Here is a 23702-nt window from a genome sequence, read left to right as displayed (position 1 = left end):
TAGTTTTAAAGAAAATAGCTTTTATACATTGGATGCCACGTTTGGTCATACGAGAGTTTAAAAGAAATTAGACAGTAGACTTAAACTTTAAATGGTATCACATTAGTGCAGAGAGCGACAAGCAAGCCAGAGAAGAAGTCCATCCTGGTATCTACGATCCCCCGCAAGCTGAACGACCAGCAGTTGGTTCCTGACCTGCCGATCAACCCAAGCAATAAGTTGAGTTGGAGACTGTGGGAGCGTGCCATGGCGACGATCATTCCTCTCCCTCCAAATTGTGTGTACAAGAATCTGCAAAATATATCGGGCTAGAAAAGCTTCCACTCGCGTACAACTAAGAGCTGAGACATAGTCTATAATAGTTGTCCAATCTGTAAAGAACCGAGCCTTATAAATGGGAGCAACTAGTTCTTTCCAAACCTCAGCACAGAAAACAAAAGAGAAGAAAAGTTGGTCTCACGTTTCAACAGCAGTATTACAGAGTAAACAAGTAGTGTCAACCGCCCTGTTCCAACTCTGCATCCGATCCCCCGTAGAGAGGCGATTCTGAATAGCAAGCCAAACTGCAAAAGAGTATTTAGGCATGACATGTGTAAACCAGACTGCAGTGTGCCAAGCAACAAGATTCGATGTTTGGCGAATGTGTTGCCAAGTTTCCTTCGTTGAAAAGAAAGCCCGATAGACATCATTTTTCCCCTTCCAAAGCGCTTGTCCTAACCAATCTTCCGACTACGCCATTTAAGATCCAACTCTTCCTCCATCTTGTTGAGATAGTTGACACGGTGGCGTCGCCTACGTCGCGAGGACCATGCCTCTAAAACAGAGGCTGGGCGACTAATCCCCATGTGAATGAAACCTCTGTTTCCTGCAATATCCACGAGGCGGCCCATACTTGACCAGTCATCATACCAAAAAGAAGTAGTTGCACCATCCTGAACATCAACACGAGAAAAGAGTTTAGCCACAGTTCTGCATTTCAGTATTTTCCGCCACATCCATGAACCAAGCTGAGTAGTGTCACTTATGCCCCATATTGACTCCCCTTTGAAAAGATATTCCTTCACCCAGCGTACCCACAAAGACTCCCCATTAGAGAGAATCCGCCAGACCAACTTCAGACAGCACACATCATTTGTTTCTTTAAGAGATCGCAACCCCAAACCACCTTCTTGTTTTGGTTTACAGAACGATTCCCAAGCGACTTTGGCTTTAGTGGAGCTAAGTTCAGCTCCCGACCATAGATATGCGGAGCATAACTTATCAATCTCCTGCAAACAGGCTCGAGGAAGCCTATATGCTGACATCCAGAAGTTACAAACACTCCAGAGAACAGAGCTTATAAGATTTAACCGTCCCGCATAAGAGAGATATCTAGCAGTCGAGGAACAAATTTTCTTTGTAATATGATCTATTAACGGGAGATAGTCTGCAGCAGAGAGCCTCTTGGTAACAAGAGGAACACCTAGATACCGGACCGGGAGGGAACCCTGGCCTAGAGGGAACCTTTCCATGATTTCCTGAGAGACCGTGGCCGTTACACCCGCCAAGTAGATAGTAGATTTCTCCATACTTATACGCAACCCTGAAAACTTTGCAAACTCATCAAATACACTCATTAGACCTTCAATAGATCGAACTAGTTCATCCGAAAGAAGCATTAGATTATCTGCGAAGCAGAGGTGGGTGAGTCCAATGCTTTTACACTTAGCCGCCTTATCCAACATTTTGGAAAGGACATCCATGGTAATAACAAATAGGTAAGGAGATAAGGAGCATCCTGGGCGCAGACCACGAGAACTCTGAAAAAAACCAAGTCACCATTCACTTGTACAGAGAACGATGCGGTAGTCACACAAACCATGATCCAGTGAACAAACTCCGGAGGAAATTCCATCACTGTGAGAACATGGCGCAGAAAAGACCATTGAACCGAGTCGAAGGCTGGAAATAGACTCTTTGTGATAATCCTTCACAAGCTCAGTAGCGAGGTGAACATTTTCTATTAGCAGCCGATCTTGAACAAACGCCGATTGGTTTGCAGCTACAAAATTTGGTAAATCTATACTATGAATAAAGAATTCAACTAATTTCGAGAAGTTTTTATATTTTTGACAGTTTTTTCTCCAATTTAATAGTTCAAAGGTTTAATAAAAAAAATAATTTGTCACTAATCCAAATTACATTCGATTTGGTTTTATCGCCATGTCGATCCAAATTTTATTGAAACAAGCGCACCCGGGTTCCCAATCCTCGCACAAGACACAAAAAAAAACAATCTCACCGGTGTCCCATATTTCTATCGGCTAATTCAAAAATACAGGCTAGTTCCAACTAAATCATTCTTTGCATCAACAAAACACGGCACCTTACATTTGTTGACTCCGATCTCTCCACAATAGATTCTTTCAACATCCAACCGGACAAACCACTTGTTTCCACTTCTGGGAACAAGCTTCACTTAAAACACATATCTCGAACACCACCTTACCTTGGTAATTAGTCGCACAACCAACCACCCCTAAGTGACCATGTAAAAAGAGAGATGGGGTGGACTAATTCATTGCGCTGCAGCCACAGACTTCCCCTCACCAATGATCCGCTTTGACCCACACTAGCCATTTTGTAGTCCATTAACCACAACTATGTTTCACCCATTAAGTCTCCATAGAAACGCTTAAACATTCCCAACACTCTTGCCGGAAACCAAGCTAACACAACATGTTCCGCATGAGCTAACCATTGGTGTCGATCGATATCCTCCCAGTGACGATCGATATTGATGCCTTCGGCATCACCTCCATCGATCCATCCTCGATAAACCCTAAATCCTACCATTATTTGATGACCCAAACACACAACAACATGCTAGTGTCGATCGACATCACCTTGGTGTCGCTGGACACCCAATCCTTGCCACAAAATGTATCTGGAAAACGTCCATGTTAGCATATGGTTAATTCAATAACTAAACGTTCATTCCACAAATCCACCTTCATTTATGAATCTTATAGTCTCACGAAGCTCCCTACCATTTCACCAAATCAGATTCCGTTTTATTCTCCAAAAGTTTCTCTGAATTCGTCATCTCGAACCAGTTCCTGATGTCCGTCTGTAGGTGTTGGTGTCGACCAACATCATTATGATGTCGAACGACACCAAGCCTGCAACCACGATCTAGGCTTCTCCTTTAGCTTCTTTTGTTCGCAAAACCCTAACTCTCCATAATACTCGCTTCCCATACGAATAATCACAAATAACACAGCCTCACGAGGTAAACACCAAAAAAAATAACTCATGGGTTCCTTCCAATTCATCTCACCCATCAAAAATCCATTAACAGTGCTTCCTTCTCCTTGTCCACGCCACAGCAACCCAACTCTCCTTCATTCCCATCCCCATAACCATCTCCTCTCCTCCCGGAATCTAGAGATATCAAATCTATCTTCTCTTCTCTTCTCAAGGGCAGGAAAACGGCTGGGAAGGGGTACCCTTAAAACAAAGAGGGGTTTTTTCTTTTATAAGAAAGGTTTAGGGTTTCTCCAAAATCGCTAAACCACACAAAATCGGAGAAAGAACCAAACTGTCTAACCTGAAACGTTGCTAGTGTCGACAGACACCCCCTGGTTTAGCTCGACATCAAGCACACAATCATTTTCGGGTTACTGGAGTTACAATTGAAGACTAAGGACATCTCCGATTCCACTCTATTTTAAAGTCAAAACTCTATATCTTACTCTTAAATAGAAGAAACGATGAGATTATTATATTCTCAACTGTATTTTTTTTACACTAATTCTATTTTAGAGTCAAAAATAGAGTGATACAATGAAGGAAAACTATGCTATATTTTAAAGTTAAAAAATAGAGATATACATTAGAGATGGTCTAAAAAACGATTATGACAACGGTAATTGAAAAATATAAACATTATTAAACTATTTGTTTTATTAAAATGAGAAATAAAGGTAACAAAACGAGATCATAATCAAATATTAATTTCAACTTTGAAATATCAAAAATGGATACGAGACATGAACGTGAAATTTAAATAGATAAATTTAGTTTCAATTTTCCCTGTTTACTTCATATATGGTGACATGAAATAACGCGTATGGGTAATTTGAAAAACAAAAACCAATATCTAAATTATTTCAGATAAAAAACGGGTCAATAATGTTGGGTAACGCGAATTCGAACACGATAGTTGAGGACATACAATTTACTCATGTGAATTACGGCTTTATAGAGAACATGATTTTTGTGGGTCAAAATATTTTAATAAGTTATGTTTCAGGAACAGAAGACGGGTTTGACCCGCTTGATACAAATATTTAGACCATCCGGTTCATGTAATTTTAATACTTTTCATTGTTTTTATCTGGTTTATTAGTTCACGAGATTAATATAGCTGATCACTAACCCTGTTTACACTAGATTCGGGTCTGCTATCATGTCGATATGAAATTTTTGGTGAAACGACTATTATTTCATTCACAAACTTGATGAAAGCAAACTAATATAAGTTTATGTTATATATGTTATACTAAATTAAAATATCTAAACATAAAACCCGCACATACATGAAGATATAAAACACTTACCTATTTCCTTATATGTTGGACTAAAGTATCAATATGAAATATGTAAATTATTATTAAAGCCACGGTTATGAAATGGAAAATTATATCTCCGACGGGGCATATCACTTTTATCTTACTATTTTCTGTTCCAAATAGACATACCATCCTCTCACTACTTTTTAATATAGTTGTCTTTGCGTGTAACAAATAACAAATTTGATCATTTTTTCTCTAAACTAAATTAAAAACAAATTGAATACTAAACAGATATGAGTTTGCACTATGAATGTTAACATTTCTAAAAGATCAGCATAACCCCACATATATGTAATATATTATAAATATGATAACAAATTTAGTTTTTGAAATTATCCCTGCACAAATCTGAACCTAGTTATTAATAGAAACAAAACAAAAAATCGCACATAATTATTCATAAGTCTTGCACAGTTTCGTAAATGATATAGCATACATCAAGTAACAATTTCGTAATGATTGTTATTATATTTTATAAAAACTATTTTGCCTCAAGTCATCTTGAACTGTTTATCGTTGTCTGAACAGCTGCAACAAAACTGATCTCTTATTTAATTGTACTGAAGATATTTTAGTAATTTCTAGTTGGAAACGAAGGGCCTAAGCCAACATCCTAATTCTTTGATATTGTAAAGATATCTATATGTAATAGCAAACGCATTTTTCATTTTTTAAAGGATTGCTGATGTCATCTTTTAATCTAATGGTTGAGGTTAGTTTGTTTATTCATCGCTTCTCCCTCTTCTCACAACTTTTTCTAGTGCATCTTCATCCTCGTTTATATACTTAAAACTAAATAAACTGTAAAACAAAAATTGTCAATAGTGAGCTCTTCCGAATCTCTTTCCCACAGCGACGCCGCATACCCATTTTAATTCTTGTGATCACACTACTATTTCACAAAATAATCATAATTCTACTGCCGCATTAAAAACGGATTCAATGGCAACTATAAAGAGCAATTTTAACAAGAGATATACATAATACATGAAGATATGAACCTGGGTTTGCCGAGTTCGTGTGACAGGAAACAAAACCACAAAAACGATGAGAAAGGTAGGCAACCATGTAATATCATGCATAAATTTACGTATTCAATCAAACGATTAAAATTTAGAGAGAAACTTATTCAAATATGACAGTAACAATAATTCTCTTCAAGGATCTCTCTAATGTTTTGTTCAAACCAATTAATACTAAAACCGACATAATCTAGCTTTATTCCATAATGATTGAGTGTTGATGACAATATTGTGGTGGTGTAAGAAATGGTTCATTCAATGAGACGCAATTATGGCAGAAAAAGGTGGATGCTGTTGAAACTTTATTTGGAAAAAGCATATAATCGCATAAGATGGGACTTTCTTGAGGATACTCTTCAAGCAGCCAAGCTTCCAGACATGTGGATAAGGTAGATTCTGCAATGTGTCACAGGTCCTTCAACAATAGTTTTGTGGAATGGAGAGAGGACTAAATCTTTTAAACCATTAAGAGAACTTCGACATGAGGATCCATTGCCTGGTTACCTATTTTTGCTTTATATGGAAAAGCTGTGTCATCAGATTGATAAACCAGTTAGGGCAAGAGAGTGGAAACCCATTAGTTTATCCCGTGGAGGATCAAAACTCTCCCATATATGCTTTGCAGAGATAAGAGCATCTAAAGATGCAACATACCTAGACCAAGTGTGAAGATTCTTTTAAAGGGGTCTGAGCAAATCCAGATCTGGAAAAGATAGGCGGTTGCGGCAAATATAAAACAATTAGAGGGAAAAGTGGAAGGGTAGTCACCAAACACCACCGTCGTCCTATGTAGCTCAGATTGTGTTCCGAGATAAAGTTCATGAAGAGATTCAGAAAGTTGAACCAGAATAGAAAATATTGAGAACAAACAAAAAAAAAACGAGTAACAAGAGTGGAATCCTGACGCGGCGAGTTTCATCTCCGCCGGCGTCGGAGAACATTAGCCAAATGAGGTCTTCGATAGTTCTGCTTGGGAGGATTTGATTTTTGAGCTTCTTAAATTGTTACCAAATCGAAGATTTAACACCCAAATTTATTGATAAAAGAATTTCAATTGAAAAGTAGGATTAAATGTAATGATAAACCAAAAAAAAAAAAATCAAGTTCAATTGGTATTTTGAGTTTATCGGTACTATGTTACCTCGAGGATAAGTTCAATTGTGTAATAATAAGTTATTTGATTCTTTATATCTAAATGTAAAATACATTATACATGCATGCATACATTTGCAAGTTCAAACACATCATTTTTGGTAAAATCGGATCATATATCGTACGTCTGTTTTTATTTTATTTCGTTACATGATCTCTTATGGAAACATACATGAAGTACATAGTTTCTAATGCATTTTTCTTAGTAAAGCCAAATAGTTGGGTCACTCTTATTATTTATTTATTTCTTTATTCACTTTTCGTTGTGGAACCTCCTCCAATAATACCCCATGCTTTGGATGCTGAAATTTTTTAAAAATACATATATAAGAGAGTCGGTACTGGTTAATTTATCCGAGAGAAATTAACTAGAAGGAGACGAACCTGCGGTGGATAGAAGAGTGTTATCGTCAGCTCCAACGTTCCAGGCAAAGTAACCAAGCAAACCATTCTGCTCAGCGTATTTCACTTTCATCACCACGCTCTGGTTATCTTCGTACCCAATCCAAGTCTTTCCGGCGAAGCAGTAATGTCCGACAACCTTGGAGTCATAAGCGTATGTTGCTTCCTCATCCCCTATAAACTTAACTATCTGAGCATAGTTTATAGAACCATCCTCAGATACGCCCTCATGTCTGGCTACTCCAGCGGCGGGCGCATGATAACCGGTATCATTTTCGTTTTCGAGAGTCCAACCCCACCCAACGTATGTGAATCCCATGACTGCTTTGTTCTCCGAAAGTCCGTCCTTAATCCACTGTTTCAAACCAGAGTCGCCGCTTGGAGTTGGACTTGGACCTATCAACCAAATTACCAAATTCTACTCGAGTTATGCCAAAAAAGAAAAAAAAAACTAATTATTTGAATGGTTGTGAAATATATACAATGATGCTTAATTATACCTTTGTTGTTAGAAGAAACGTGCAGACCGGCGGTTGGAGCGGTAAATAGGGAGTACGACACCGGCTCGTAAAAATCATAGGCTATGATATTAACCCAATCCAAGCTTTTTTCCATCACTTTAACCGGGTAGGTATACTTCTTGTAAACAGAGGAGTAGTAAACGGCAGCCGTCAACAGCAAAATCGGTTTGCGGGTGAGTATGCTCTCGGCATCAACCGCTGATCGCAAATCTCTAACTAGGTGCCCAAAGTCTTTCATCTCATGCTCATTGCTTGGGTACTCCCAGGCTAAATCGAGACCATGGAATCCCTTTGATCTAGCGATCGAAATCCAAGAATCAATGAACGATTTCCGAGACTCTTGTTTACTTGCCATGGACGCAAACGCAGAATTGTTTGCACTTCTTCCGCCGATCGACAAGAGGGTCTGCACGTATTTATTTCGGTTCTTGACGATTTCAGTGAAGGTGGAAAATATGGACTCATGCGCTTGGGGGACAAAAACTTCGTGGGTGGTAGCGTCGAGATCGGCGAAGGCGCAGAAAAGGTGAGTGAAGAGATCTGAGGGAATGGTTTGGGCCGAGGTTCTGGGATCCTGTTCCTGGTTCTCTCCATCTGGGAACCAGTACGAGGCTTTTACCACGGAGGAGGGAGTCATCGTGGTCTCAAAGTCTTTTGATAAAATGATTTTTCTGTGTTTCTTTGTTTGTTGTGCTTTGTAGTAGTGCTATACAAACTAAGAGGGTCTTTTTCTTCTCTCTTTATAGTGATTTTGGGAAGACATATTTTGAAATATTGAAAAGAATTCAGACAAATTCAATTATTGAATTAATTGACTTGGAAAACAAAAAGTCTTTGTTAAATGTTGTGACCGTGACACTAATTACGAAGCTCATTCATATCTTACTTGATGTATTCTTACTTAATTATGTTAACACTTAATTCTTGTAAGTTTTTTTTTTTTTTTTTGTGTGCAAAACACTTCTTGTAAGTTGTTACGTATAAAACCTAATTTATGGTAGTTACGTTGAAGAGTATACTTGCTGGTTTTTCAAAAAAAAGAGGACGACTCCACGGTAACTTTAATTATGTATGCATGCTATGGCTGTCATGAATACATGATTTTACACATACATACCCGATTAGTGTGGTGTTAGGCTTTCAGCTTAGGATTTCTCTACTTGTCTAACAATACTGTATATTGGTTAACAACTTCACATGCATTTCAATAATAGTGATTAGATTGGACATTATATATGTTTTTTTTATATAAAATAATAAAATGGACATAATCATTACTATATATTATCTTATTGTGAATGTTTATATATGCGCTAATTAGGCGGTATGACAAATATCTCTAAATTAAGAAAGGAAAATTAAAATTTATTTTATTATCTTAACTGTCTCAATAGAAAAAATATATTTTTCTAATTTTTGTACTATATATGATCCTATTGTATCTATATTAACATTTGTGAACTACATTTGATAAAAAAACATTGAGTATTGTAAGTTATTACATAAAATTTAATTGTTTTATAAAACAAAGCAGAATTAAAGCTCATTAAGGATAAATATGGAATAGAGAAAGATTTATAATGTATCCAAATAACATTTACAATTGATTCCCTACTATCTATATAACCAAATTAATAGTTTTTAATATTTGTTTTTTTTTTTTTTGGGGAAAACGATTTTAATACTAAAAATTATTAAAATCTAAAACAATTTTTGCATAGTTAGTAATTCGAATTATAAAAAACAGACATCTAGGCACCCAAAAAAGATGGACTATATTACTCAATTAATAAAAGAAAATGTACATGTGTATTTATCGTTTTAAATCGGTGAAATTTTTTGAACAATGATTGAGAATCCTATTAAAAATAAAACAAAAATAAAGCTTAGCTTAAGAAGCATCACAACTTTATATGTTTGCATGTATCCAGTTTAGTTAGATTCTTTAGTTGAACAATTTAATTATATCAGATACAGAACATTTTAAATTTAAAAAAATTGTATATATATATTATTGATATACTTGCTATTAAAAAAACTTTGAAAATTAAACTTATTATTAGAGTATTAGACATTTAAAGTCAAGTTAATTAAAATATGTAAAAAAAAACTATTACAATAGAAGAAGCTATTAAATAATATACCTATCATTGAATGTGTCAAATACATGATGAACCTCAGAACCTGTGTGATTATGTTTATTGTGATTGTTTTAGAATATGCTCTAATAACAACATCTATAAAGGCGGAAAAAATAAAAGAAAATTATAATAAAAGACTTGATTATAGTCCATAAAAATGATAATATCTTAATTATTATTTTTCGTCATCGTCTACATATCTATAATATTTACCGTGACTAGATTGTGTACCAAACCGGCTACATTGATTATAATATTTACTATATATATATATATATATATATATATATTGTATTACGTGTTTATGCTTAAGTTTTAAAAGTCTTCAGGTATGGTGTGAGATCATATATTTTATCCAAGTAGCTTAACATCACTTATTCATTTCTGTATATTTGTTTCATTTTCTATCTGCTTAATTATTATTCTTGTTTACGTGAAATCAAAGTAAACAAGAAAATGAAAATTTTAAAAACTAGAAACTACTTGTATCTAACCCTAGCTATCTCGATGTAACTGCGTGTGCCCTGTGTATATATGAGTTATTTCTGCCATCTTTTGTAACACTATGGAGTATGGACTATCTAAGAATCTAAGATTCAACACTAGAAATTTGATGTTACATACCAAAAAGATAAAAAAGTTTGACGCCAAAGTTTAACATTCTTAATTCAAGAATGTATTGTATTGTAGATTCTGATCAACCCAAAGATTCTAATCGTTATTGATATTCAAGTGAAAGAATCAGATATACAATATCACCAAAATTTGCAGCATAGTAAAATTTCCAGTTGTTGTCATTCAAATTCAAACGTATGGTAAAAAAATATATATAGTTTACTGATTAGAAGTTACATTAATAACGAACCTGCACGAGAGAGATCGCAATTAACCAAGCAGATTTTTGCTTAGCGTATGTCACTTTGGACACAATTCTCTGATTATCATCGTAACCAATCCACGTGTTCCTGTCTTCCCGGCATAGCAATAATATCCGATCACCGCCGGATCATGAAATGTCGCTGCGACGTTATCATAGTTACTATTCTATAATATGAACTGTATCTCACGGAAACACGGATTAATCGATAGTCATTCCATTCCTTAACCCTTATGTTTCTTTCTTGGATTTGTTTGGATTTGGATCTAATCCAATAATTTATAAACCATTTACGAGAAAACAACGAAACAAATATTTATAGTAGTTTATCCTAGCGTAAAAACACTTTCCGCAGCTGCAGATTTCCAAATTTATCAAAGCTTTTGAACATGTTTTTGGTTCATTTTCTCGCGACTTGATGGAAAAAAAAAAGACACTAAAAATAAACAAATGCAGTTTCATTATGAGCATATCAGCAAAAGACTAGGCTTAGGACTCAACATATTGGACTTCACTATTCGAATAATTTTCACTATTTTGTGATTGAATCTCACTCACGATTTTGGGGGGGAAGTCTTGTATCAGTTTCGTTATTGACTAAAGCAACCGTAGTTTGTTAACCTGCCACGTCTCTTCACATCGTTGTACTAGCGACAATGTATTTAGATTCAAATGGTAGTACTTACAAATTTTGATATAATCAAACGTAATGGTCTTGCTCCAACTCACAGCTCGAGAATAATTCTAAAATGTTAGGTCAGAAGGGAATTTCCAACTTTCAAGAAGCCTTTTTACTAATTTGTTACTGATCTAGAGCCTTATTTGTATGATTAAAAACTAGTGTTTATGTGTTTCATCGGTGCCAATAAAGCCACTAAGTTTTCTACTTACTGCAGATCTGATGTATGTTAGAAGAAATGAGATTCTTCGAAACAAAATATATACTCCTTGTTTTGGAAGTGAGTAAGTGACATACACCATACTCTTTATTTTTTATAAATTTACTTGAACAGACAACGCAATTACAAAATAACGGTCTTGGTCACACAAAAAAAAAAATATGAAAGAGAGATAATAATTGTGAAGCACCTAACAAGTATTTGTATATTTGTGTTTATTGTTGCTCTGATTTTTCCAACCAATTTGACGAACAAAGTTTCGTCAACTCTTATTGTGTTTGTTCCAAGTGTGCATCATTTTACTGCCTAGGAGAGTCTACAACGTGTTCCTTCTTGATGCCAAGTGATTCATATAGTTGCAACAGTCTATGCTTGACTCAACAAAAAAAATGCACACATGACTCAACATATGGGAACTTTATTAAGCTATCGGTGTGGAGCCATTTATGCTCTAAAATTGGATTCATATAAATAATATCTCGTTTCTTATAGATGAAGATCATAATTTAATACGTGAGTTTAGTTTTTACAATTAGATTAAAATTGAATTAGTACATATTTCTACGTTGTCATTCAATCGTGTTTGAAAAATAGTAATAATTTAGTTCCACGCAGGGGCCATGCTAATCCATGTTGGTGCTATGAAGCACTTAGGCTGCATATTTTACAAATGTGATTTTTGAAGGAGATAATTAAGCATCTTTTACAAGGATGCAATATGAGATATGACGTTTTCAATTGGATTTATGAGATCAAGCGATGGGAAGAGAAAGTTGAAGCCAGTGAATATACTTGGACACCGGGGAACACAAACCAACCCGCAGATCAACGAGCTGGTGTTTCAATTCAAACTTTACTATATATTCGTATATTCCTGGCTGTATCTCAGCTACTCTGTACACTAATAGCTATGATTCTTTTATTAATAAAGAAGCTATGTGTATTAAAAAAAATAAAAATTAGTTCCACGCGTTGCAATTTATTGTTGGACAAATGTTTTTGTAGTTGGTGCCTTTGTTGTGGATCGATGATATAAAAATAAATATGAACATTTTTCTTGTTTTTTGGGGCAAATAAAAATAAATATGAACTCAAGTTTTTACATAGAGTAGGGCCATATTCGTAAACAATTTTTTTGAGCAAGCGTTTATTTTATATAATAAAAGGCCATTACTTCTTTACTTGCAATATCCTTATAATTCTGGTGGTTGCTGACACATCTTATGCCTGTGACGCTGTAAAACCCAAAATTCCACAAAAACACATAAATAGTACCGATTTGGATTCATATTAAAAATGATAATATATAGCAGTTGTGTAAATAAATCTATATAAACTAGCTTTCCAGAACATTTACTAGTCCAGATTTTGATTCAGGACTATTTTTGTTGTAACAAAAAAAATATTAAAATGTTATTTAATAAATAATAATATATAACAAATGTTTTAATCAAAAGATAGCAGCTCATATTTAGATAAAAAAATTCAGTGCATTGTTTTATAAGTATTCTCTTAAATGAACATATATATATATATAAGTATGTAACACGTTAAATAATAACAATAAATCTTTTGAAATTGAAGTATATTTTATATATCTCCACATTAGCTAGAAAACAATCTATCAAAGGAATAATAATCATATATTTTCGTAAAAGTTAAATAATACGTTTAAAATCGTTCAAGAATTTTAATTAAAAATTAACATAAATGATTTATCATGTTATAAATAACTACATGTGTAGTTAAATAAGAGAGGTACGTAAAATTATCCAAAACATGTTTGAATCCATTTGGTTTAATGTTTAGGAACAAAACGTTGCATTTATTTAAATATATCATCTTCTTTATATTCTTGTGGTGCAATGCAAATTCAGAAAAAAATGAGGAAAAACGAACCTGCTCGAGCTAGTTCTGAATTATCGTCAGCTCCAACATGCCACGAGAAGTAACCAAGCAAACCTTTTTCCTTAGCGTATCTAACTTTCGTCACAATGCTCTGACTATCGTCATAACCAATCCAAGTAGTACCAGCGTAACAGTAATCTCCGACAACCGTCGCGTTATTAACTGGTGTTACCCCGTTATCTATAATGAACTTCTTTATCAGACCGTAAGTTATCGCACCGGCCTCTGGCATTCCCGGTAGTATCGCTGGTCCAGTGGTTGCGTCGTAGTAGCTGTTAGCGTTGGCGTTTGAGAGACTCCACGCGTAGCCGTAAAATGGAAACCCCAACACTGCTTTCTTCGTGGGAAGTCCAGCTTGGATCCACGTGCTTACTCCCGCGTCTCCGCTTGGACCTATAAAACAATTAACCGGTTTTTGTAACTAAACTATATAAAAAATCTTAAGTAAATTTGATTTTTTTATTCAGTATATTGATAATTTCTCTAATAAACCGAAGAGAATCTCACTAAACCGGAATGAAAATTTATGTAACATAGCAAAAACCCAATGTTCAAGAAAGCGCTAGGCGGTATCTGGACGATGACCCAAGTCCTAGCGCCTAAAACGTTTAATCGGGGCCTAGACGGTTTTTAGGCGGTTTAGGCGTTTACAACATAAAACATTATATATATAATTATATTAAACTATATGTTATAAAAATAAAAAATTTATAAATTATAAACAACGGTAAGAAAAATACATTTATTTAAGTTATATTAACAACATATAAATATTTATAATTATGTATATAGATATAAAACATAATAATTTAATTATATGTAATTTAAAAATTAAAAATAAATATTAAAATAAAATGTTTGTAATTTTAAGCGGGTTAGACGGTCATCTAGGCGTCTGTTGAGCGCCTAGCGCCTAGATAGCGCCTAAGCGGCCGCCTAGACCGCTTTGTTGAACACTGCAAAAACCTAACCATATAACAATTCCACTAACTAAATTTATAGTCACATACGCCTTTGTATATTAGTATTCTTAATTATTTAATGAAAAATAAAAGACTAATGTGACTACTTTTGTCTTTGCTTTAGTTCAATTAGAGTAGTACCTGTATTTGAAGGATCATACAAAGCGGCCGGTGGACCAGTTATACTTGATGAATCCGATCTATAAAAAAAATCGTAAGCCATAAGATTAACCCAATCCAAACTGTTGGCAACGACTTGAACCGGGTATATTGCTGAATAGTGATCCGACGAGTAGAAAACCGCAGCTGTCAATAACAAAGGCGGGCTACCGCTGCTACTGGCCTCTGCCGTAGCCGCGGATCGCCATTCTTGAAGTAGCGTCCCAAAATTGTTCATCTCCGTTTCAGTCTTGGGGTATTCCCAATCTAGATCGAGACCATTGAACCCATTCGATCTTGCCAGCGTAATCGAAGAATCAATGAACGTTTTCCGAGAGTTAGGGTTACTTGCCATGGAAGCAAACGCGGCTGATATACTCTCATTTCCACCGCCACCGATAGACAAAAGGGTTTTCACGGAAGGATTTCTTTCTCGGACGGTTTGTGTAAAGGTGGAGAATTTTGGTTGGTTCGTGGAGGAGATAGTGACTTCATTGGTTTGAGGATTGAGATCAGCGAAAGCGCAAAAAAGGTGAGTGAAAAGAGAGGAGTCAATGTCAGCGACCGGAAACTCACTCTTGGGGAACCAATACGTAGCTTTCACGATGTCTTGGGCCGAGGAGGATCGGAGGAGGAGAGATAAGAAGAAAGTGATGTAGATGATGAGTTTTGTTGACGACATTGATTGAGTTATTGTGATAAAACTGAGGATGGTTTCGTTGTCTATTTATAGAGATTTAGTGACTTAGTGTTGTTAAAGAACCGTTTCCTTTGGCGATTTTTCTCTCCCTAACTTTTTAACTTCTACGTCTTCTTTGAAAGCGACTTATGGAATGTGACCGAAGACTGACTGTCCCCTTTAAATTTTGTTGAATTTTATCGAAATAAAAGTTCCATTGGCCATAGCAATGATCAAATATGTAAATCATAATTAATGATCTATAACCAATTGTAGATGAATATATTAAGTAAAGATAAGAGATTATAGATGAATATTCCAAATTTCCAATTGTAGTATTGAATTATTGATGAAGATTCCAATTTCAATAGAAGAATAATAGCTCAAACTCGTGAAGTTTTTCACGTTTCTTTTATGTGGACTCACGAGAGAAAATGAACATGCGCCTAAATTAATCTAATCGCTTAAAATTATGAAAGATCGATATGCTATTAAAAAAAAAAAATCATAATTCAAGTTAGTAACTTTGATCACGTATTGATCTAAGAATTTAGAGGGTATATTTTATTATAAAACATAATAAGAAACAATTTGCCCATGGCCATAAAAATTTTGTCAACCAAGTATTGATCTAAGAATTTAGAGGGTATATTTTATTAATATTTATACAGTTTTATCTAATAGTATAATTAATTACTAGTTTTGATGGGGTTTTCAAGCTAAAATTACACATGTTTGACCATGATCAGTTTAAAGTGTATCTATAATAGCAAATGGCCATTAATTACCACTGACTTTTCCATGGTCACGATTTTGGCCACCGACTTCGGTAGCAACACAAAATTCAAAACCGAATGGGCCATTGGTTGAAAATTCCAGTGACAATGTTGGGCGAGTATGTCCTACAAGAATGAGTCAGACAGTTGTGGTCTACATAATTCTAGATACTAGATGAATATCTGTGCTATGCGCGGCTTTATGACTTACCATTTTTTAAATAATTTTGCTATCGTTTTTTTAAATATATGTAAAGATTTTTTTTTTTTAAATTGTAGAAATTTTGAAAAATATAATTTGATGTTCATTTTTTTAATACTTCACATAAGCTTTTTTTTTGTAATTGAATGATTAAATACATGCATGAACAAATTTGTTTTGAGAGATTTAATCAGTCTACAATTCTTGTCTAAAACATCAATTTTTTTATATATAAATACCAACATTCATAAATTTATTCAACTATCTTCCTCTTTGTCTCTGTATTTTTTCTAAACTAACATTCTACAATTTTATTCAACTATCTTCCATTTGATAGTCAACAAACCCCATTCTTCTTCATATATAAAATTTTAATTTTTTAAGGACAAACTTTCATGAATTTCTCTATAATATTAACCAATATCACGATCAATGCTGCAACTCTTCAAACTATTGACAAAATTGTAACGCGTTAACCATATGTTCATACGTTCATGGTTTACGCCAAGAGTAAGAAGTGGCTCTTTGATTCACTCCTGATACCCTTTTTTGCCTTTTATTGATGCATCTATTTTCTTGAGACATATTTTAAACCTCTCTAAATTTTTTAGTTAAATATTGTAACTGTTTGTGATATAAAAAAAAAATAGAAAACATGAAAGATGTTTCATATTCCTTTTAATTTGGGTTTGTTTGCTTTTAAGGAGGACAAACATGTGGCACTCTCTCCACTGCTGACGTGTCACTCATATGGAGAGAGTTGGTCATCTTTCATAATATAGATTTTTTAACTTTATTTTCTTTTTTTTTCAACCTTTTCTTGTTCTAGATGTATTGTCTTTTTGTTTTAGTGTGAACTTTATTATGATAAACATGTAAGAGAGAGATAACTATATGACCCAATTGTAATTACTTGTAATTATGTGTACTCTAATTACTTATGTCAATCACCTATATATATTGTAAAGTCCTAATGGAATAATATTAAGCATTCACTTTTATATGGTATCAGAGCACACACGATACCTAAAACCCTAAAAAAAAAAAATTTCACGACCGCCTCCTCTCTTCTTCTTCTTCCTTGCGCCTCTTTCTCTCTCTCTCTCTCTTCCTTGATCATGTCTGCTACAAGCTCACCGGTCGCTGCTTCTGAGACCACTGCTGTCTCCGACTCTCCTGTCTTGCTGACTCTCAACATGTCGAATGTGACGAAGATCATGTCGACCAACTTTATGATGTGGAGCCGCCAAGTTCTTGCCCTCTTTGACGGGTACGATCTTGCTCCGTACATTACCGAATCTGGCTCCATTCCTCCTGAGACGGTCACCGTTGATGGTGTTGTCAAAACAAATGACACATATACACTCTGGAAGCACCAAGATCGTTTGATCTACAACGCCCTACTTGGTGCTATATCGCTTTCTGTCCAGCCTCTTCTCTCGAAGGCAATAACGACTGCTGACATCTGGAGCACTCTATCTTCTACCTATGCCAACCCGAGTCATGTCCATGTTCAACAACTCCGCGCACAACTGAAGCACTGGACGAAGGGGACAAAGATGATTGATGAGTTTTATCAAGGTTTCACGACTCGTTTTGATCAACTCGCTCATCTCGGTAAACCGGTGGAACATGAGTCTCAGATTGAGTTCATTCTAGAAGGGCTCCCTGATGACTACAAGACAGTGGTTGATCAGATCGAGGGTCGTGACAACTTCCCATCATTGACGGAGGTATATGAGAAACTCCTTAACTTCGAGTCCAATCTTACTGCCAAAGCCGTTGTTGCTTCATCTCTTCCTGTCACTGCTCATGCTGTCTCCTCTTGCCACAACAACAACAACAACAGCTACCGCAATACTGGATGCCATAACAACCGCCAAAGCAACAACCACAACAACTGGAATTAGCATCCGTCCAACCGCTCACAATACACTCCACGCTTGTACCCAAGCAAGTGTCAGATTTGTGGGATTCATGGACATAGTGCCCGTCGCTGCTCTCAATTCCAGCTCCAAGGTCTCCTGTCTGGCTCCACCATTTCCTCTGTCTCCGCATATCCACCATGGCTGCCGCATGCACATATGGCAATGGCTCAACCTTACAATGCGGGGAATTGGCTGTTGGACAGTGGTGCTTCACACCATCTCACTTCGGATCTGAACACTTTAGCATTGCATCAGCCCTACACTGGTGGTGAGGAAGTAACCATTGCTGATGGTTCTGGTTTACCGATCACACACACTGGTTCTGCTTTACTCCCTACACCATCTCGTTCTCTTCTTTTGAAGGATGTCTTATATGTTCCTGATGTTAAGAAGAATCTTATTTCTGTATATCGGTTGTGTAATGCTAATGATGTCACGGTGGAATTTTCTCCTACTGCTTTTCAGGTGAAGTATCTCAACACGGGGTTTGATTGCTCCAAGGACGGACAAAGAATGAGACATATGAGTGGCCAGTCACAGTACTGTTTGCGACATCCATCTTTGCTTCTCCTACTCCAAAGACCGACATCACTTCTTGGCACTTGAGACTTGGTCATCCCTCCTCTTCTATTTTACAAACACTTATTCACAAATTTTCTTTACCTGTTTCTTCTTCATCACAAAAACAATTGTTTTGTTCTGGTTGTTCCATCAATAAAAGTCACAAACTACCATTTTCCTCAAACACAATTACCTCTCACAATCCTCTTGAATACTTATATTCGGATGTTTGGACTTCTCCAATTGTTTATGTTGATAACTATAAGTATTACTTGGTTATCGTTGATCATTACACCCGATACACATGGCTCAATCCCCTCAAACTCAAGTCTCAGGTCCGTGAAGTGTTTGTTGTGTTTACCGCCCTTGTGGACAACAAGTTTAAACGCAAAGTTGGTATGCTATATTCTGACAATGGCGGCGAGTTCATTGCGCTGCATTCGTTTCTTGCAGAACGTGGTATCACAAATCTCACGACACCACCACATACACCGGAATATAATGGTGTTTCTGAACGGAAACACCGCCACGTTGTTGAGACTGGCCTCACCTTGCTCACTACCGCTTCTATGCCATTGGGTTATTGGACATACGCCTTTGCTACGGCTGTGTATCTCATTAACCGGATGTTAACACCGGTGTTAGGCAATGAGTCTCCATATGTGAAGTTATTTGGTCAACCTCCCAACTATGGTAAGCTTCGAATCTTTGGTTGCTTGTGTTTTCCATGGCTTCAACCATACACGGCTCACAAGCTTGAACCTCGCTCCGTCCCATGTGTTTTTCTTGGCTACTCACTAACCCAGAGTGTGTATCTTTGCTTGGATAACGCAACTGGCCGGATTTACACATCACGCCATGTTCGGTTTGAGGAGACTCAATATCCTTTTGCCGCTTCTCGATCATCTTCGGTGTCCTCTACTTCTCATGAAGTCGTACCCGATATGCGTCCCACTACCATACCGTTACAGACTCGGTCACTCACGTCTCCGTCAATCACACCCTCGTGTTCTGTTCCTCACCCCGTCACGCCACTGTCTTTATATTCACCATCGCCAACTCCGGTACTGTCTTCACCGCCTGTCACCACGTCCCCTGCAACGCTTCCCTCACCATCACCGACTCCGCAATCAACACCATGAGAGCCCATAAGCCCCGCCTCTCCTACATCATCGTCATCTCCCTCACGTCACTCGTCATCTCCCTCACGTCACTCGTCATCACCGAACCCTCCACCAACCCCACCATCACCACCAGCTCATCCGACACCACCACCATCACCGACTCCTCACCCTACACCATCCCCATCTCCATCACCTTCCCCACCACCCATATCACTAAACACTCATCCCATGCAAACAAGAGCCAAAAACCATATTACTGAACCTAACACCAAATTTTCATTCACTGCCACAACTACCAAACTTTGACCTCACATCCCAACAACGGTGGTGGAGGTGTTTCGGGATCCTCACACTACAAAAAAAACGAGTATTAATAGTAGTTCAGCATAGCGTTTTATATGTTTATGCTATAATTACTGTATGCCTAACTTTTTGATAGCGTTTGCAAAATAATAACCGCTATAATATGTTAAACTAAAAAAAGTAAAATATAAACGTATAATTTTTAGTTTTTTAACTATGTTGTAATAGCACATATGATTATAAAACGTTATATTAAGTTAACCGCGAATAAATTTTTAATTGTCCGCACAAAATTTCATTGTCCGCCCAATTAATACAAAAAAAATAACTTTAACCCAAGAATTAGAATATTGAAAAGTCCCCTTTCCTTCTTCTTTCTCTCCCGATCTATATCACTCTTATTCTTCGTTTTCTCTTCTTCCTCTCTTTTTTCTCTACACCTCTCACAAAATCTGATTTCGTTTATCCAACCCTCTCACTAACCCTAGTATGACGTCGTCAGATCTGGAATCTCCAGTGAAGATCAATACGCCGCCGATAAGCCTCCAAGGAAGAAACGTCATCACTGACACACTCCTCAACAGATCTAAGAGCTCCAATCGTAATCTCCTCTATTTCTTTTCGATCTAGTTAATACCTATTCAGATATGAGTGTTTTTTGGGTTGGGGATTTCAGGTTGAGTGGTTGAGATGGAGGGTTCGTTTTTTCATTCCAAATTCGGTGAAGCTCTTCTCAGGTGGTGTGAGTGAATCTGGACCTTTTCTCTCTTATTTCGATTTCCCTTTTCTCTTACTCTCTTGTCCTCTCCTCCCTTTTGTTGTTGTTTGTTTGTTGCATGTTCGATTATTGCAGTGGATTTGCGATAAGTTGAAAAGATTCTTTCAAAATACTCGATTCCACTAAATGCAGCATCTGCTATGAACGAGGTAAACCTTAGATTCATTCTTGGTTTTGGTTCTGCAGTTTCTGGGTTTTAATTAAAAAGATATATTTTTTAATGTTTTGCATATCTACTTGCCATTGTTGAGGCTGGTGAACAGGTTTATGCTTGATAATAAATTTTCAATAATCTGACTTGATCTTGTTTGATTAAGGAAAATTTCATATACATGCTCTTGTACCTCCACAACGGTTCACCTCTTAGCGAATTTAAATTTTTAATTTCTATCCTCATTGTCCGTATGTACAAGAAAAGGTTTGTTACTACCTTAAGACTTGTGATTGTTTTTTTTTGTTTTGTCTTTTGAAAGTGAATTCATGGTTTTTTTATTGATTCTTATCAGGTTTGTTGTGTCGCAAGTGAAAACAATTTTTCAAAGATTAGAGGTACCAGAGTGAAGAGTTCAAGTTTAAATACAAGATTTGTAGTAGCTTATGCTCAGTGCCAGCAGCAAAGGGATTGTTTTCTTTTCTAAGAGACTCAGATGTATAAACCCTTGTTCAAACGAGATTTTATACAAGATATAGGTCTTTTGTATCACTGTTTCATATAAATCTATTATAATAAAAGTAAGATCTTCTCTTTTATTTTGTCAATTTATTCTAAACAAAAAAATCATAATAAATTGTAATGAATAATTTCATTACAATTTCGTGTAAAAGAATAACATATTCAAATTGCTATTGTTAAATATGATGAATACATGATAGCAATACCAAAACCGCTATCAAATGTGGCGAACCTATTATAACAGGCGATGATAGAGCGTTTGTTAAAACGCTATAGTATCGTTAGATAGCGTTTTTGGGACGCTACAAAAGACCAATATTTTTGTAGTGTCACTGGCGACAAGCTATGTGTGATGAGATTAATGCTCAGACACGCAATGGTATCGCAGAACTGGTTCCTCCACATCCATCACAGAACGTTATTGGCTGCAAATTGATATTCACTCTTAAATATAAAGCTAATGGTGAGCTTGACAGATATAAAGCACGACTTGTTGCGAAAGGTTACAAACAACAATATGGATATGATTATACCGAAACATTCAGTTTGGTGATCAAATCCACTACCGTTCGTGCAGTTCTTCATGTCGTCGTCACTAAAGGCTAGTGTTTAAGGCAAATCGATGTGAATAATGCATTTCTACAAGGCTCCTTATCCGATGAAGTCTATGTCATGAAACCTCTCGGGTTTGTGGATCGAGATCGTCCACATTATGTTTGTAGACTTCACAAGGCTCTATATGGAGTTAAGCAAGCTCCGCGAGCATGGTATCAGGAACTTCGCTCTTATCTTCTTACCCTTGGGTTTGTCAACTCCGTTGCGGACACTTCGCTCTTTACTTTACATCGACATGGAACTACGTATGTCTTGGTGTATGTTGATGATATACTGATTACAGGGAGTCACGGGGATCAGGTCTCTCAATTCATTTCACACCTTAGGGCCCGTTTTTCCCTCAAGGATCTCGGAGAAATGTCCTATTTCCTCGGCTTAGAAGCAACCCGTACGTCGAAAGGACTTTATCTTATGCAAAAGAAATACATTGTTGACCTCCTCATCAAGACGAACATGTTACACTCTCGTCCGGTGATGGTACCAATGGCCTCCTCTCCGCCGTTAACTATCACATGTGGCACTCCACTCGCCAACCCAAGTGAGTATCGGACTGTGATCGGTAGTCTCGAATACCTCTCCTTCACGAGACCAGACATAGCCTACCCGGTCAACCGCCTGTCACAGTTCATGCACAGTCCCACCGACCTACATTGGCAGGCTGCGAAACGCATCCTTCGGTATCTCGCCGGTACACCCTCACATGGCATCTTTATCAGCTCCGATTCACCGACCATCTTACATGCATACTTTGACGCCGACTGGTCTCGTAATCTTGACAATTGTGTTTCTACTAATGCATATATTCTCTATCTTGGTGGGAATCCCATTTCATGGTCCTCCAAGAAACAGCGGAGTGTTGCTCGGTCGTCGACTGAAGCGGAGTATCGGCCGGTAGCAAACACTGCGGCGGAGCTGAGTTGGGTCTTTACTCTACTGTCGGAACTTGGTATCACTCTCACCTCTCCTCTGGTAATCTATTGTGACAATGTTGGGGCGACTTACCTCTCTGCCAATCCTGTTTTCCATTCTCGCATGAAACATATAGCCATCGACTTCCATTTTGTTCGAGAATATGTCCAAGCTGGTGCTCTTCGGGTGTCTCATATCTCTATCCATGATCAACTTGCGGATGTGTTAACGAAGCCACTCCCACGTCAACAGTTCCTTGATTGTACTTCCAAGCTTGGAGTTGCTCAGGCCCCTCCATCTTGCGGGGGCGTGTAAGAGAGAAATAACTATAGGACCCAATTGTAATTACTTGTAACTATGTGTACTCTAATTACTTATCTCAATCATCTATATATATTGTAAAGTCCTAATGGAATAATATTAAGCATTCACTTCTATAAAACAAGCGTATTTCTCAAAAAAAAAAAAAAAAAAAAAAAAAAAAAAAAAAAAAAA

At 36.6% G+C, this 23702-nt stretch overlaps 3 protein-coding genes and 1 long non-coding RNA gene across 5 annotated transcripts; 2 read left to right on the top strand and 2 right to left on the bottom strand.

Annotated features, from left to right (window-relative positions):
- Window positions 7155–8350, bottom strand: LOC104720231 (chitotriosidase-1-like). The gene is made up of 2 exons (XM_019230693.1): window positions 7693–8350; window positions 7155–7588 (listed from the first exon to the last, which is right to left on the bottom strand). The coding sequence occupies exons 1-2, from the start codon at window positions 8348–8350 to the stop codon at window positions 7155–7157; spliced, it is 1092 nt and encodes a 363-aa protein (XP_019086238.1).
- Window positions 12664–15349, bottom strand: LOC104718336 (chitotriosidase-1-like). 2 transcript variants are annotated; one of them, XM_010436062.2, is made up of 3 exons: window positions 14642–15349; window positions 13530–13931; window positions 12664–12865 (listed from the first exon to the last, which is right to left on the bottom strand). In XM_010436062.2, exons 1-3 carry the CDS (start codon window positions 15339–15341, stop codon window positions 12852–12854), a joined length of 1116 nt encoding a protein of 371 aa, XP_010434364.1. In that variant the 5' UTR covers window positions 15342–15349; the 3' UTR covers window positions 12664–12851. The 2 variants fall into 2 exon arrangements, with proteins under 2 accessions (XP_010434364.1, XP_010434363.1); XM_010436061.2 differs by lacking the exon at window positions 12664–12865 and having other exon boundaries at window positions 13366–13931.
- LOC104718335 lies at window positions 20566–21760 on the top strand. The gene is made up of 3 exons (XR_756365.2): window positions 20566–21159; window positions 21328–21428; window positions 21517–21760. It is a non-coding gene; the product is annotated as an uncharacterized LOC104718335 (long non-coding RNA).
- On the top strand, window positions 22356–23522 carry LOC109126826 (uncharacterized mitochondrial protein AtMg00810-like). Its single transcript, XM_019230692.1, has one exon. It carries the CDS (start codon window positions 22356–22358, stop codon window positions 23520–23522), a length of 1167 nt encoding a protein of 388 aa, XP_019086237.1.

Source organism: Camelina sativa, chromosome 10, assembly GCF_000633955.1.
Source record: "Camelina sativa cultivar DH55 chromosome 10, Cs, whole genome shotgun sequence".
Taxonomy (NCBI): Eukaryota; Viridiplantae; Streptophyta; class Magnoliopsida; order Brassicales; family Brassicaceae; genus Camelina; species Camelina sativa.
Note: the sequence above shows the minus strand (reverse complement) of the source record. Positions and strands in the feature narration are given on the sequence as shown.